At 49.7% G+C, this 17239-nt stretch overlaps 1 protein-coding gene across 1 annotated transcript; it reads right to left on the reverse strand.

Moving 5' to 3' along the window:
• Nucleotides 1-472: 472 nt before the first annotated feature.
• Nucleotides 473-17239, reverse strand: CRIP1 (cysteine rich protein 1). Its single transcript, XM_048495795.1, has 5 exons — nucleotides 16973-17239; nucleotides 5640-5734; nucleotides 3023-3080; nucleotides 1163-1207; nucleotides 473-812 (listed from the first exon to the last, which is right to left on the reverse strand). The coding sequence occupies exons 1-4, from the start codon at nucleotides 17010-17012 to the stop codon at nucleotides 1167-1169; spliced, it is 234 nt and encodes a 77-aa protein (XP_048351752.1). The 5' UTR covers nucleotides 17013-17239; the 3' UTR covers nucleotides 473-812; nucleotides 1163-1166.

Consider the following 17239-nt stretch of genomic DNA (forward strand, 5'->3'; position numbering starts at 1 on the left):
AGTCCATAACATCCGGAGGGCCACGAGTTTGACACCTGTGTACCAGCACCACACTAGATATCAATGATGAAACAAATGGTCCAATGATTGAACCAGCTGGGTTGAAATGGGGCTGTAGACCATTATCTGATTTCAGAATCTGAATGGCTAGATTCGAGTCCAGTGGCCCTTTAGAGACCAACAAGAGACCTGAGCTCTGACTCTTGAAAGCTTATACCTTGAAAATCTTACGGTTTCTGAGGTGCTCCTGGAGTTCAGGTTAGCTCTTCTACTGCAGACCAACACATCTACCCTCAAAACCAGAATCTGAACAGAAGACTTAGCAGGTAAAACGAGTAGATTCAACCCATGCAAGAATCCTAAAACAGCTCCCAAGGCTCAATTAGTGACCTTTTAAGATGAAACAATCTCTTATAAACAAGCAGCAAATACGCACACCCGCCTCTTGACAAAACAGACTGCAGCCAACAACTTTCATTCAAGCTTTTAATACAGATACAGAATCACCGTTGCTTGAGAATAGGGTCTAAAAGCAGGCGCAGGGGTTTGGCTGGAATTCCTTTTATTTCCAGGAAGCTCAACATTGTTATTATTAGCCAACTTGCCCGATTTCGAGTAAGTCAAATGCTTATCCACTCTGTCATGTTTTCCAACCGAACAGGAAATCTTCCAGCCCTTCAGCCCCATTCCTCTTTGGAATGCTTTTTATTAAAACATGCAAGCTTGCTATGGCGGGGAGGAGGGAAGGAATGAATTGCAGGTATAATGCCTTGAAATGTCAGGATCCATATAAAACCTCATCCTTTCGGCTGCAAACAGAAAGAAAAGAAGACTGTCGTGAGCAGGAAGGGCCCAAGGACACCAGCCCATCTCTCAGCTGGCATTCTGACAGGAGGAGGAGAAGGGGAGAAGGAGAGAAGGAGAAAAAGGAGAAGGAGAAGGAGAAGGAGAAGGAGAAGGAGAAGGAGAAGAAGAAGAAGAAAGAAGAAGAAGAAGAAGAGGAGGAGGAGGTGGAAGAAGAAGAAGAGTAGTAGTAGTAGTAGTAGTTTAGATTTATACCCCACCTTTCTGTCCTGTAAGGAGACTCAAGGTAGCTTACAAGCTCCTTTCCATCTCTGAAACACCAGGGCATCCGGGGAAGGAAAGGTGATTATGCACACTGAGATTCATTTGAACGTGTGGCTCTCAGCACCTCCGCGGCCAAACCCTGGAAGACAATCAAGGTGGACACTAAATATGCCTTCTTACCATCTCAAGTTCAAACAAAACCAAACCAAAAAAACACGGTCCTCCAAGTTTAGACGCTGATGAGGCCAGGTGCATCCAGGAAGTTGATGCTACTTCAGTACAAGTTATGCAAACCCATAAATCTGCCTGGTAGTGGGTCAGATGCTGGGCCTCTCTAGGTCAGTAATGATAATATCTTAATATTACATAACTGATACCAGCAAGGCTCTTCCATGGCTCAGGTGGTATCTACTCCTGATCACCTGCTGTCTTGGTCCTTTTAACTGGAGATGCTGAGGGTAGAACCTGAGACCTTCGGTATGCCAACCACATAATCCACCACTGAGCCACGGCCCCTCCCAGAAGTCCCAGCTAGGGCCCAAAGGAGGCAAGTGGGGCAGACGAACAGGTAGGAATATTTCGCTGTGCATGACACAGAGGAGGCAGCTATCCAAACAAGCCCAGAAAGGTTAATAGCTGAAGCCCAGAGAGAACCTCACTGGTGGATGGCTCCTAGACCATAATACAAGATGTTTTGGTTCAATATATGCGTCCTTTGGTATAACATTCATGGGGTTCTACAGTCTCCCCTAACAAAAGAAACCCGGGGGTGGGGGAGGTGGAGGGAGCAAGCAGGCTGTAATTTAACTACCTCTTGAAAAAAATGTACACCTTCAGCCCTGATGAGCTAACTCAGGGGTAGGGAACCTTTAACACTCAAAGAGCCATTTGGACCCGTTTTCAATGGGAAAAGAAAACACTTGGAGCCGCAAATAATTTTTGACATTTAAAATAAAGATAACACTGTATATATTGGGCTTTTTAAACCATTTACTCCGCTCATTCTGAGAAGCGCATGGATGCGTCCGCCCTGCTGCCTGCAGGGCGGGCAAGGATAGGGCCAGCAGATCGACCTCACCGGCCACCAGGAAAGCACCCGCCCCGCTCCAACGGGGCAGGTGAGAGGGGAAGCCCGTGGCGCAGCCCAGCCGGCCGCGGGCAGTTGGTGCGCCCACCCTGCTACCTGCAGGGCGGGCAAGGATGGGGCCGGTAGCTCATGGAGCCGCAGTGCAAGGGCAGAAGAGCCGCATGTGGCTCTCGAGCCACAGGTTCCCTACCCCTGAGCTAACTCCTTCCACTCCTTACATGGGCAGGGTTTCAATTCAGAGACTCCCTCCGTCTCACTTCCTCTTTTGCCCCCCACTCCCCAATTTGGAGAAGTTCCTAGGCTTCAGAATATCTCCACACCTTCCCACAACCAATTCAGAGATTGATTTAATTTGAAACACACCCACACACACACCTTGCTGCTTTCCAAGCCTGGGAAGTCCAGTTTCTTTCATCCTCTAGACCACAGGTGTCAAACGTGCGGCCCTCCAGATGGTATGGACTACAGTTCCCATCATCCCCTGCTAGCATCATGTTGGCAGGGGATGGTGGGAACTGTAGTCCATAACATCTGGAGGGCCGCGAGTTTGACACCTGTGCTCTAGACCAAGGGCTGATACCATTATTCCAAACCATGCTCTGCTCTGCACCTCGAGCCATTCTTGTTTGTTTACCTCAACTTTTGCTCTGCCCAGTCCTGCTCCACTCTGGATCTCCTTCGGATTACTACCTGAATCTCTGTTTGGAATCCCACATGGCTTTCTAGCAAAGCAATCCTTCCTGGATCACGTGTAAGTGAGAGGGGTACTGCGGATCCACAAGATCACGCTTTGGAGTGATAATATCCTGGGAGAATGCCGGCTAAATGACTCCCGGCGACGCTCCCCTTCTCTGCAAGACTCCTTACCTTTGGGTCCAAACAGTGCAGAGTAGCAAGGGTGGTTGCAGTAGGGTTTCCCATCATGCTGCAAAGACAAATGCAAACAACTCAGGAGAAGCACCAGTAACAAGGTGGGGGGGATGTTTAGAGTTCTGAGAATCAGTGCTATTAATTAGCAAGAACTGAGGAAGATGCAAAACCACAGGTCTGCTCCGCTGCACACGCTGGCAGAACAAATAGTTTTTGAACACAAGCAGCTGTCTTACAGGGAAATGGCCTCTGCTTGTTCAGGTCAGCACTGTCTACTCAGACTAGCAGAAGCTCTCCAGGGTCTCAAGCGGAGGTCTTTTGCAACACCTGGCCCTTTCAACAGGAGACGCCGGGGCTTGAACCTGGCACCTTCTGGCTACAAAGCTGATCCTCTACCACTGAGCTACAGCCCCTTCTCGGAATCTGCTGGCAAACCTTGCAAAGATTAGAGCTGGCTTTTGTCCCATAGCCTGAAACCTCGGACACTGTCTCCTCCTCAGACGACACTGACATACCCATAAAGGTGGGAAAATGCGGAAATTGCTGGCATCCAAAGAGTTGCCGGGGAAAACAGTTGGTACGGTGTGTTCCACTCGAGCGTGTGTGCCAAATTGGTCTGCTGATAGTAAAAACTATAAGAGGTGCTAGAATATTTTCACCCATGAGTAAATCAGCTATAAATTGTGTGCACAGGTAAGTACAATTTGGACTGGAAAGAAAGGGGTTTCTTGCTGGAGATACGCAGGCCAGCTTTACCAGTGAATAAGATAATTCCAAATCCACAAGTAGATGTTGTCACCCCAATAAGAACATAAAAGCTTCCCAGCTGGATCAGACCAGTGGCCTATCTAATCCAGCACCCTGTTTCCAAACAGTGGTCATCCAATTGGTTACTGTGGGTTTTCCAGGTTTGTGGCTGTGGTCTGGTAGTTTTTGCTCCTAACATTGGCTCCTAGCGACCATCCAGTTTCCATGGAAGGTCAATTAACAGACCACAGAGACCACCCTTTCATGTGGCCCTCACAACACCAGGATTCAAAAATAGAGTGCCTCTGAATTTGGGGCTTCCCATCTGGCTGCAATAGCCGTGGATGGGCCTCACTTTGGCAGAAAATCGCCTAAGAAAAGGCAGTTGAGCTGAAGGTCAGTTCAAAAGCGGCTCTGCACACAGACTGTGGTTAATGGCAGCCTGCCACCAACAAGAACAAGTCAATTCTGCCCAGCCCACATTAGGATGACTTGCACTAATGGCAAATGACTCTGAAATATCTTATTGGGTGGTGGGGGTAGGGGATGCTATCTGGATATTTGCGGAGTGAAGATCAGAACAGGATCCAGCCGGAGCTTGCTGGCGTGACTGTCTCCATCTGACCCCGTCCCTGTCCCTACCACCATTTCCTGCTTTCCGACAGTATCCCATAGGGGGGCCTTATCGACAGAATTATAACATGTTTTCTGGGTTACTGCTCTGGTCTTCTGGGAGGCAGGAAGAACAACGCCCTTCCTGCTGATCTCTGGAAGGCAAAAGGGCAGCGTTATTTCGAAAGGGGTTTTTGGTTCTTCCGATTTATGGTTTGGAGCTTTACGGCTGGCGATGCTCTGTGTCATCTGTCATGGGCTTGGTGATGTGATTCTCTTTATTTTTATATATTTGCATATATTTCGTAGGCTCCTCCCCCGTTTTTTAGAGGAAAGGGGTGATAACATTTGTGGGCAAAAGTAGCAAGCACATGAAACTGTTTTGTACCGAGTCAGCTGCCCATTGGTCTTTCAAGGGTATGATTGCCTGCTCTGACTGGCAGCCAGAGGCGTGGCAAGGGGGAAAAGCGCCCATCCTCCACCCCCGCCACGCCCCAGAACACCCTCACCCTGCCCCCACAGGGGCGTGACCCGGTGTGTCGCGCACTCCCCGCCCCCTTGGAGCTACACCTCTGCTGGCAGCAGCTTTCCAGGGTCTCAGGCAGAGGTTTTTCACATCACCTGCTTTTAACTGGAGATGCTAGGAATTGAACTTGCGACCTTTCGCAAGCTGAGAAAATGCAATGCCAACTGAGCCATGGCTCCTCGTTCAAGATACCATTTATTCTCAAGTCAGGCCTTGGTGTATCAAGATCGGTATTGTCCGCTCTGACTGGCAGCGATTCTCCAGGGACTCAGATATGGGTCTTTCACATTAAGAAGAAGAAGAAGAATTTGGATTCATACCCCACCTTTCTCTCCTGTAAGGAGACTCAAGGTGGCTTACAAGCTCCTTTCCCTTCCTCTCCCCACAACAGACACCTTGTGAGGTGGGTGGGGCTGAGTTCCGAAGAACTGTGACTAGCCCAAGGTCACCCAGCAGGAATGTAGGAGTGCAGAAGCACATCTGGTTCACCAGATAAGCCTCTGCCACTCAGGTGGAGGAGTGGGGAATCAAACCCAGTTCTCCAGATTAGAATCCACCTGCTCTTAACCACTACACCATGCTGGCTCTCATTTGGAGACTGCGCCCTGGAGACTGCACCTCTCACACAGAGACTGCACCTGGGTCTTTCTCCATGCCAAGCAGGCACTCTGCCCACTGAACCATGCACGACCCCTTAAGTTACCTTTCCACCTCAAGCCCTCCACGTACCTCTGCGTGGCTGCCCGCAGTCAGGGTCTTACTGCATTTTTCACACTTCAAGCACGGCCGGTGCCAGTCTTTCCCCAGGGAGGTGACTTTTTCAGCTGCCGTGACAAGGACACAAAGAAGCAGTGCTGATTAACAGAGCTCAAAAGCCCCCAAAACCACAGAACATCCCGGCCTTTATCTGTACAGCAGTCTTATTTTTGAATTTTTATTTCATTCACAGCTTTCCCTTTATTCTCAATGGGGACCCAATGTGACATACATCCTCCTCCTCTCCTCTGTTTTCATCCTCACAACTGCCCTGCAAAGTAGGTTATGCTGAGAGAGGGTGCCGGGGCCTGAAGCCACCCGCAAACTTCCATAGCAAAGTGAATATTTGAACCTGGAGTCTCCTGGATCCTAGCCTAACAATTTAACCACTGCACCACTCTTGAAGAAGAAGAAGAAGAAGAAGAAGAAGAAGAAGAAGAAGAAGAAGAAGAAGAAGAAGAAGAAGAAGAAGAAGAAGAAGAAGAAGAAGAAGAAGAAGAAGAAGAAGAAGAAGAAGAAGAAGAAGAAGAAGAAGAAGAGGAAGAAGAAGAAGAAGAAGAAGAAGAGGAAGAAGAAGAAGAGGAAGAAGAGGAAGAAGAGGAGGAGGAGGGGGAGGAGGAGTTTGGATTTATATCCCCCCTTTCTCTCCTGCAGGAGACTCAAAGGGGCTTACAATCTCCTTGCCCTTCCCCCCTCACAACAAACACCCTGTGAGGTGGGTGGGGCTGAGAGAGCTCAGAAGAGCTGTGACTAGCCCAAGGTCACCCAGCTGGCGTGTGTGGGAGTGTACAGGCTAATCTGAATTCCCCAGATAAGCCTCCACAGCTCAGGCGGCAGAGCTGGGAATCAAACCCGGTTCCTCCAGATTAGATACATGAGCTCTTAACCTCCTACACCACTGCTGCACCTCCGATTCATACCCAATCGCCCAACACAGCTAGCAGTTCCATCCTGTGCAGTCTCACGATTCTGCTGGCAGCACAAGAGTCACTGATTCTGGGAACTAGCAATTCACACACACGCAAAGATGCCGCCCACTGAGTCAGACCTTTGGTCTTGATGGACTAAATCAGGGCTGTCTCCTTTGGCAGGGGTTCTTTGGGTTTAAGTGGAGGTCTTTCTCATCACTGACTCCCTAATCCCGTCAACCTGAGATGGAGCAGACTGAACTTGGGATCTTCCGCATGCAAAACAGATATTCCACTGCTTCGCCACGGCCTCACCACTGCCAGACAGCACCTATGAAGCAGCCTTCTACTGAGTCAGACTCTTGATCTAGTGCTGTCTAGTCTGGCTGGCAGCTGCTCTCCAGGGTCTTGGGCACAGGTCTTTCTAATTACTTTTTAACTAGAGATGCTGGGGATAGAACCAGCAGCTTTCTGGGCATAGACTGGACACACTTTACTGAGCCACAGCCCCATTCTGCCTTCACCGCACAAGAATCCATGTCCTATGAGGAGAGACTTAGGGAGTTGGGTATGTTTGGTTTGGTGAAGAGAAGGTTAAGAGGTGGCATGATAGCCATGTTTACATATTTGAAGAGATGTCATGTTGGTGAGGGAGCAAGCTTGTTTTCTGCTGCTCCAGAGACTAGGACCAGGAGTAATGGGTTCGAGGTGAAGGAAAAGAGATTCCACCTAAACATCAGGAAATCTTCCTGACAGTAAGGGCTGTTTGACAGTGGAATGCACTGCCTCGGAGTGTGCTGGATGTCATCTTCTTTGGAAGTTTTTTAAAGGCTCGATGGCCATCTGTCAGGAGTGCTTGGATTGTGTGTTCCTGCATTGCAGGGGGTTGAACTTGATGGTCCTTGGGGTCTCTTCCAACTCTATGATTCTATGAAAGGTGTCTCCACTGGCTTTGTTTCCAGCGGAATATGCAAGCACAAACCAACCACAACGGAGTTTGCTGTGGCATCGTGGCCACAGCTAAATTGCCCCCTCTCTACCCTACAACAAAAACCCAGTACTTAGCCACGTGAAAAAGCAGCAGTACTACCTGCGTACTTTCCCACCAAGTCCTGGACATTTACAAACACACCTTAATCTTGGCAGAATGGCAAGATTACATGGTGTCGTTTCTTTCGGCAGCCACAAATATTGACAAAAGGAATACAGTTGGATTTTTACAGCAACGCCCAGTTCTCAGTCTTTGACCAGGTCTCTCCGCTGTCCCTGGCCCCGCCAAATTAAAAAAATGATCTGCCAACAGTCTGGTCAAATATTGTCATGTCTTTTTAAAAACTTCCTTGCAGCTATAAAACTTCCTTGCAGCTTTTTTAAAACTTCCTTGCAGCTATAAAAATAAGTTCTAATCAAACAGCGGCTCAGACGATTCTAATTGAAAACCAATTAGTTAACCGAAATTGTAAAACAATGAAATAGGCTGAGAAACCAGACGGCACCGAGGCCACAGAAGTCCCCATTGTGTTCCACGTGACCCGGAAGTACAGCGATTTGTTTGCACTGCTTTGACAAAGGATCTAGACAACATCACAGAGAGCATTTCCTGCAGTTTTTCGTCTTTCCCAAGACTTGGTTGTGGCAATCCCCCAGTGGTGGGATCCAAAAATTTTAGTAACAGGTTTCCATGGTGGTGGGATTCAAACTGTGGTGTAGCGCCAATGGGGCTGGGCGGGGCACGATGGGGGCGTGGCCGGGCATTCCAGGGGCGGGGCATTCCTGGATGGGGCTGTGGCAAGGACGCAGCCGCTGCACCAGTCCTTGGGCGGGAAACGAATGCACGCAGGCGCAGGCTGCCACGCACGCTGGTGCACCTCCTGCTAGACTGCTTCAAGTTCTGCGCACTACTGCTGAGAGGAGGGGTGTAACTAAGGCAAAAATCACATGGCAAAATCACCAATTAGTAACCCCCTCTCGGCACACACAAATAATTAGTAACCTACTCTTGGGAACCTGTGAGAACCTGCTGGATCCCACCTCTGCAATCCCCCCACCCTCAATGTAAAGCACAATCGCCAACTGATTTATGGGATGCTTAATATCGTATCCTAGCAGTTCAGGGCTCCTGTCTCTTTAAATACTTCAGTTTCTGTTTTCTTGCAGAAGCCTAATCATTCCTTTACAAGGGCAGGAAATGCTTTGGTAACTCCTTTTTTCTCCCCTTTGTAAAAAAAAAAAAAGAGATTGATCTGGAATGTTTTCCTGCAATGCTTGTAATTCCTGTTGTCTTTTCATAAAGGAGCCTGCTTTGCAACTGAGACAGAGAAAGTAATTAAAGCCTCCCCATCTGATTTTCCTCCCCCAAGGAACTGAACAGGAACACGCCGGGCTATGGCAGGGCAGGAGATTCCTCATTAAGCACCAGGGTACCCTTCCTAGCAACCACTGGGAATAAACAGACGAGTGAGCCAAGCCCAGTTGTTCAAAACATGACTAAGAGAGCAGCGGAAAGGGGGATGCAGATATTGATGTGGCATCGAGGGGAAATGCAGCTGTGCCTTCACATCTGCCCAACAGCTTCTCGAGGGAGAGCATCCCTCCAGCAACAGGAACCACGCATCCCACTCAGAGGAAAGATGGCTAAACTCCCCTTTGGTCCAGCAATAAAGCAGGGGAAAAAAGCGGCACTTGAGGTCACACATTACTTTGGAGCCGCACCCAGTAGGGCTGACAGATGCCTTGGCCCTGGGCATCTGCCAGCAGCTCCAGCACCGAGGTGGTTTTTGTACCCTACTTTTATCTACGTTTAAAGAGACTCACGGTGGTTTACAAACTCCATTCCCTTCCTGTCCCCACAACCTTGTGAGGTAGGTGGGGCTGAGAGAGTTCTGAGAGAGCTGTAACTGGCCACACCAAAGTTCCTAGTTCAAGCCCTGCCTGCAAGGAGCGTTGGAAGGGTTGGAGAGAATCTCAGTCATAGCTGGGCACATGCAATAAGATCGTCATGGTGACTGGCCACCCCCACATGCCAGTCTTTCTAGTTGGCAGTCTCCCATGCACCCCCCCCACATTCCTTGTCCCCTAAGCTTCCCAGCCTGCCATCCAGAATGACTCCCCTTTAGCTAGACGCCAACTGTATAGGCCCGTGGTAGTGAACCTATGGCACTCCAGATGTTCATGGACTACAATTCCCATCAGCCCCTGCTGGCAGGCGCTGATGGGAATTGTAGTCCACGAACATCTGGAGCGCCATAGGTTCGGCACCACTGGTATAGGCAATAGAGGACTATACCATCTGTCTCTTTCCTGGCAGAATCCCATACTGAAGACAGATGAGGTCTTAGGAATGGGGGCAACAGAGCCCTTCGGGGATGGGGCGGTATAGGAATCCAAGAAATAAATAAATAAAATAAGAAATAAACAACCAATCCCTGCTTGGCAAACCCCCATCACACAGAGACACAGCTTTGGCAGACCATTCGTTTCCTAAAAGCAAGTCAGATGGGAGAGGTTGCCAAACCTTTTGTTCTAGAGAGTAGTAAGGACCCTCTGTTTTTGTGAGTTACGCTGACAGATCACAGGCGGAGCTGTTCCTAACACTTCATGCCCTTGAGATGTACAACTGTGCAGGTCAAACAACTGTTTCTTAACCAGTCTGCAATGATGCAGGAGGCAGGCTAAAATGAAAAAGCTGGCAACCCCACTTGGTTGCACGCTTCAGTGCCTCCGATTTCTATTTTCAACAACCTCTTTGTTTTTTGTCGACTGGCAAAAACTGAGATTGTTATTGTGTACACATGATGCTGAATTATACCAAATCAGACCAGTGGTCCGTTAAAAACAAACATCTCTGCTAAGTCAGTATATTCTTAATTTTTTTTAAAAGGAACTAAGATGGAGAAAAAAATAAGAAAAGTCTACTCAGGTTGGCAAGGTGACAATGTGGTGTAGTGGTTAAGAGCAGTGGACTCTAATCTGGAGAGCCAGCTTTGATTCCCTGCTCCTCCACATGAAGCCTGCTGGGTGACCTTGGGCCAGTCACAGTTCTCTCAGAACACTCTCAGCCCATGTGGAGGCAGGAAATCAGTGCTGGATTTACATGAAGAGAGGCCCCTGGCTGTTCCACCTGTGAAGCCCCTCCAGATCCCCCACCCTCACAACTAGAGGGAGATGAGGTCCACAAAATGGAGTCCCCCTCAGTGAAGTCCTGGAAGGACAAAATCAATGCGAGGGTTGAGTTATTGGGACAAAATCAATACAAAATTAATACTAGTGTCGAGTTATTGGCTTAACACAGCATTGTTCTGAAATTGAGTGCAAGGAGAATTACTGAAGGGTTGTTTAGAGACTACAGTGCGTTATGACAGCATGTGTAAGAAAGGCCCCTAGATTTTGAGGCCAAAGGCTTCGGCTTTCCAAGCCCATAGGCCAGTGATGGCGAACCTATGGCACGGGTGCCAGAGGTGGCACTCGGAGCCCTCTCTGTGGGCACATGCACACAGAGTTCATCATGTGGGGGGCGAAAAATGACACACTCCTCACACACACATCTAGGCTGGCCTGGGCCACTGAGCACGACGTGCACGCATCATGCTGAGAAGGAAGGATTCGGCTGGCGGGTCTGGTGCCTGTGCTCTGGGTGGCTGCTGCCCGAGGGTGGGGCGCAGTGGAGGCAGAGATGCTAGAGAGGGACAGACCGGTGCGCACGGGGCTTGCTGGAGGCTAGAGCAGGGTGGTCCCTGCTCGAGCAGGTGGGGCAGAGGAAGAGGGAGCCAACCGTTTTTTTCTAAACTAAAACCTCAGCATTCAGGTTAAATTGCCGGGTTGGCACTTTGCGATAAATAAGTGGGGTTTGGGTTGCAATTTGGGCACTCGGTCTCAAAAAGGTTCGCCATCACTGCCATAGGCAAATCCAACATTGAAGGCAATAGCAAATCACTCTTGCCCTGAAAACCCTACAGCTGTGACTTGACGGCACTTTCCTTCCCGGCTCAGGTTGGCAGCACCTCAAGCTCCAGGCTTTCACATCACTGACTGCCTGATCCTTTTAACTGGAGATGCCAGAACTGAACCTAGACCTTTTGCATGCAAAGCAGAGGCTATTCCAAGGAGCCACAGTTTAGAGTCTGCAAGAAGAAGAAGTAAGAGTTTGAATTTATATCCCCCCTTCTCTCCTGCAGGAGACTCAAAGGGGCTTACAATCTCCTTTCCTTCCCCCCTCACAACAAACACTCTGTGAAATGGGTGGGGCTGAGAGAGCTCTGAAAAGCTGTGACTAGCCCAAGGTCACCCAGCTGGCATGTGTGGCTAATCTGGCTAATCTGAATTCCCCAGATAAGCCTCCACAGCTCAGGCAGCAGAGCGGGGAATCAAACCCAGTTCCTCCAGATTAGATACACGAGCTCTTAACCTCCTACGCCACTGCTGCCGTGAGCGCCTTCGGTGGACAGCACATGGGATAGAAAATGTCTAAACAAATACTAAAAATTCATATGCACAATGCAATCCTTTGGAGAGTCATTTCAAGCTAAGTCCGTGGATTTCAAAGGACTCGGGCTGAGCACTGTTCAGCGGCTCAGATGGCAGCTACGCCCTGCCAAGGTCTGGGTATGGCTGTAATTATCGTTCCACTTGAACAAAGGCAGTCATAATTTTTTTAAGATTTCAGATACACTAAACAGTGTAATTCTACTCGGCTATATGGAATACATTTTGTGATCTTGGTCATGGAAAGAGCTGTCAAGTTACAGTCAACTCATGGAGACCCCATAGGGCAGTGATGGCAAACCTTTTTGAAACCGAGTGCCCAAATTGCAACCCCAAACCCACTTATTTATTGCAAAGTGCCAACGCAGCAATTTAACCTGAATACTGAAGTTTTAGTTTAGAAAAAACGGTTGGCTCTGAGACGTGCGTTACTCAGGAGTAAGCTTGGGGGGGTAGTTGGTGGCTTTGCTTTGAAGCAACCGTGCATCTCTTCCAACGGGTGAATCAAAACCCTAGGAGGGTTTACTCAGAAGCAAACCCCATTGCCAGCAACCGAGCTTACTCCCAGGTAAAGGATTGCGCTTTTGTTCTTTGCATGAAAATCAGTGGGGTTTAAACAGTGTTTAACAGGGTTACCTACACTGCTTCCCCAAAACTAAATCTTAGGTTTAATGCTAATAATCGAGCCCACTCTGTTTGTGCGTGCCCACAAAGAGGGCTCTGAGTGCCACCTCTGGCACCCATGCCATAGATTCGCCATCACTGCCATAGGGTTTTCAAGGCAAGAGACTGGAGATGCTTAGCTATTGCCTGTGTAGCCCCCTGGACTTCCCTGGTGATCACCAGGGGCGTACCGCCCAGAGGGGCCAGGTGTGTGTGTGTGTGTGTCAAATGACCCCGGGCGCAACAGCGGAGGGTACAAAATCGCCCCCCACCCCCTCCTGAGATGAATTTTTCCCCTGATAGTTTCTACAAATAGTAGCAAATCTAATCTGGGAGAGCTATTGGAAGAAAGGCAGCAGGGAGCAATTCCTATTTGCAGAACATATTTTTTAAAAGGAGAAATGTAAAATATAAGCACATGAAAACTGGTCAGAGGAGGCTGGCTTTGCTGCTACCAGAAAGAGAAGGTGGGCCAGAGGATCCGGCCTGATGTTCTCCTCCTGAGGAACTGCAGAATAGGTGGCCAGCTGGCCACCAATGGAGTCTGAAGGAGCAGCAGTGGCGTAGTGGTTAAGAGCAGGTGCATTCTAATCTGGAGAACTGGGCTTGGTTCCCTGCTCTGTCACTTGAGCTGTGGAGGCTTATCTGGAGAACTAAATTAGCCTGTGCACTCCCATCCATGCCAGCTGAGTGACCTTGGGCTAGTCACAGCTTTTCAGAGCTCTCTCAGCCCCACCCACCTCACAGATTGTAAACCCCTTTGAGTCTCCTTACAGGAGAGAAAGTGGGGGTATAAATCCAACCTCTTCTTCTTCTCCTTCTCAAAAGGGCAGAGCCGTCAGGCAGACTGTTAGAAGGGTCAGTTACAACAGGTAATCCATATTAGCTAGCATGCAATACAACTGCGCAGCCTTGAGTCTGTGGCCCAGATGTGTGCAGAAAAACCTGTGGAGAAACAGCCATTGCAAATGAGAAGCTGCGTTCCACCAGTGAAGGAAAGTGCTGCCAAGCCACAGATAATTTACAATGACCCCATAGGGCTTTCAAGGGAAGAGATGTTCAGAGGAGAGTGAGCCATTGCCTGCCTCTGTACGGTATTCCCTGGTGGTCTCCTATTTAAAGACTAACCAGGATGGCTTAGCTTCCAAGATCTGAAGAGATAGGGCTAGCATGGGCTATCCAGGTCACGGCAGCACAATAAAACAAGAGTCCCGGAGGCACGATAAAAGACGCACGACATTTACTCCATTGTGCATCAGCCCGCGCTTCACCAGATGCAAAAGGTCAGTGGTGGGATTCAGCCAGTTCGCACCACTTCGGCAGAACCGGTTGTTAAAACGGTGCTTGTAAACAACTGGTTGTTAAATGATTTGAATCTCACCACCGAAACCGATTGTTGAATTATTTGACTCCCACCACTGCATAAGGTGCATGCAAACGTATCACCTATGCGTGGGCACTCCACCCCTCTGATGAAGGGAACTCCAGCTCACAGAAACGCATGACAGAATTCAGTTTGTTGAGTCTTCGAGGTGCCACCAGATCCCTGCTTTATTTCAGCGTTGATCGTATCGAGTTGCACAGTTTTCTCCCATTGTTCAGGGCACGCAGCTCTGAACCGCAGCCTGCCAGATCAGATCAGTGGCTGGCCACATCCAGCATCCTGTTTCCCACAGTGGCCAAACCCGTTGCCCTGGAGAGTCAACAAACAGGGCGGAGAGGAATTCCTCAGCAGGCGGGTCCATATCTGCCAGCCGTTTCAGCAGCTGGGGCCAAACTCTGGCAACTATTCACTGGCCGGTAGGTGTGGCCCTTCAAATCCACTCAGGGTTGAAAGAGCTCCCTGAGGGCAATCAGGCCAAGCCTCTGAGCTCATGACATGGGACTGAGATCCAAATGAGCCCTAAAACCCTAACCTGGTTTTGGGCACACCTGTCCACACTGAACCCTGCACCATCACAGTGCTGCACATGACCGAAAAGGCAGCTGTGCGACTTACAACACTGTCAACAGGGGAATGGTGTGGGTGACATTTGAATCAAGGATGGATCTAGGGGGGCAAGGGGGGCAGGTGCCCCAGCCAGTGAGCAGAGCAGGTAGCAGCAGAGGGTGGGGGAGGCTCAGTTGCCCCAGAAGAGATGGCTCACTCTGTAATGGGTGTGCCCCATTTTCCTTGCTGCAGGGAGGTTGGGGAAGGGAGAGCGACACCCCGCACCTCAGAGGGGAGCCTATAGCGAGCAAAGAGGAGTGGGAGCTAAAGAGTCCTGAGATGTTCAAAGGTGCCAAGTTCTATGCAGTGGAAGACGTAGACCCTCCCCACGTAATCTTGTGTGTTATTTGCCATCAAGTCACTTCTGTGACACAGCAGTGGCGTAGTGGTTTACAGCAGGTGCATTCTAATCTGGAGGAACCGGGTTTGATTCCCCGCTCTGCCGGTTTAGCTGTGGAGGCTTATCTGGGGAATTCAGATTATTAGCCTGTGCACTCCCACACATGCCAGCTGGGTGACCTTGGGCTAGTCCCAGTTCTTCTGAGCTCTCTCAGCCCCACCCACCTCACAGGGTGTTTGTTTGGGGGGGGGAGAGGGAAAGGAGATTGTAAGCCCCTGTGAGTCTCCTACAGGAGAGAAAACGGGGATATAAATCTAAACTCTTCTTCTTCTTATGAATCAATGACCTCTTAAACTTCCACTCCTGAACAACCTTGCTCTGGTCTTGCAAACTGAGAGCTGTGGCACCCTTTTGAGTTAATCCATCTCACAGTGGGTCTTTCTCTTTCAAAGTTTCCTGACATCATCAGCTTTTCAGTTCAGTAGCTTCAGTGCAGTCATTTCAGTTTCTGCACCATAATTACCAAACAAAGGCCCCTTCCGTACATGCAGAATAATGCACATTCAATCCACTTTCACAGTAAAATCCAGCTTCAAAGTGCACTGAAAGTGGATCCCAAGTGCATTATTCTGCATGTGCAGAAGGGGCCAAAGCTTTTCTTGAACTGAATCCTATCAGGCTGTGAAGGAGTGTGAGTGTTTTGGGTGTTTCCCAGGTCAAAATTAAGATGTTAAATTATTTTAAAATTTTAAAAAATGTCCAGGAAAAGGGTAGGCTGAATTTTTTTTACCCTTAAGTTGGGTTTTTATGTGTGCAGAGGGGATGGGAGAATATTCAAACATTATAGGTAGAGAAAACAATAATTATTCAGTAACAATTCATAAATGCGATTTATTCTATCATTTAAAACAGATGTTGTTAAATACAAAAATATAAAGAAAAAACATGTACATAATATTAGGGGGCGTGGTTTTGTACTTCTGCCCCCCTTCAAAAAAAATATAGATCTGGCCCTGGTTTGAATTTTCCATTTCTAGTTTCATCAGCCTCCCAAAGCTAGAGCGACCCGGGAGATGTCGGCTGCACCTGCCTGCTTGAAATCTTCAGCAAACAGTCGAAGGGCATCAGATGTGCGGCATTAGGAAACAAAGCTGGGCACCAACGTCTAATTAAAATAAGTTAATAAAATATCCAGATGCCCAACAGCTCAAGCACAAGTCCAGGAAATACACATGAACTGAGCGAAGCCCTGCCAACATCTTTGCCCCCACCTCATCTTTTGCTTGGTGTTTCTCCACCCCCCCCCCATTTTCAGATGTGGTCTGAATGCAAATCTATCCATCACATTCGTCCCCCTGCCCCCCCCCCGTCCCCCGCGAACTGAGAGAGGCATACACGGTTCTGGCACAACAACCCTGCAGACAGGCTGAGAAGAAGCAGCTCAGTGAAATTCGGGGGGGGGGGGCGATCCTGGTTTTCCCTGACGCTCAGTCTAACTAGTACCCCACAGTGGCACAAGGAAGGGGGGGGGCTGGTTAGGACCCTTCTGAGATCCGGAATAAGAGAGCTGGACCGACGCGCCCCTGAAGCTACCGGAGGAGAGAAGGGCGGTACTCTGTCGCTTCCTGCACTGGGGCTGATCTACAAAGGCAGGAAGAGGCTAACGGGGAGAGGACGGGCTGCTGTTGCTGATCCCACCTCGAAGGGCATCTCGTTCTTCGCCAGAGCGGGTAAAGCTTTGGACTAGTACTGGGGAGACCTGGGTTCGAATCCCCGCTAAGTCAAGAGAAAGGGACTCGCGCAGGGAGGGTGGGCGCAGGTGCTCCCAGTGCGGCCAGGACCTGGGGCCAAACAGCCTCTGATCTCCCCGGTCATCCTGGTCGAGATTGCGCCCCCCCGTCCCCAACAGGGCGTCCCCTCTTACCGAAGTAGACCTCCTTGTCGCAGCGGGGGCACTTGGGCATGGCGGCAGCGGGCAGCGGGCAGCGCACAGTCAGTACGGAAGGCAAGCGAGGAAGAAGCACGCTCAGCCGGCGGGCTGGTTCTCCGTGGCCGCGCCCAGGCCCGTCCCACCCCCGCCGCCGCCCTTGGCCACGCCCCGGAGGGTCCCCACCCGCCGGCCTCCTGCAGGGCGCGCCCCGAGGAGGCTGCAGCAGCAGTCGCCTTTGCAACGGAGCCTCCTCCCCCTCCC

This window comes from Sphaerodactylus townsendi, linkage group LG05, assembly GCF_021028975.2.
Source record: "Sphaerodactylus townsendi isolate TG3544 linkage group LG05, MPM_Stown_v2.3, whole genome shotgun sequence".
Lineage (NCBI taxonomy): Eukaryota > Metazoa > Chordata > Lepidosauria > Squamata > Sphaerodactylidae > Sphaerodactylus > Sphaerodactylus townsendi.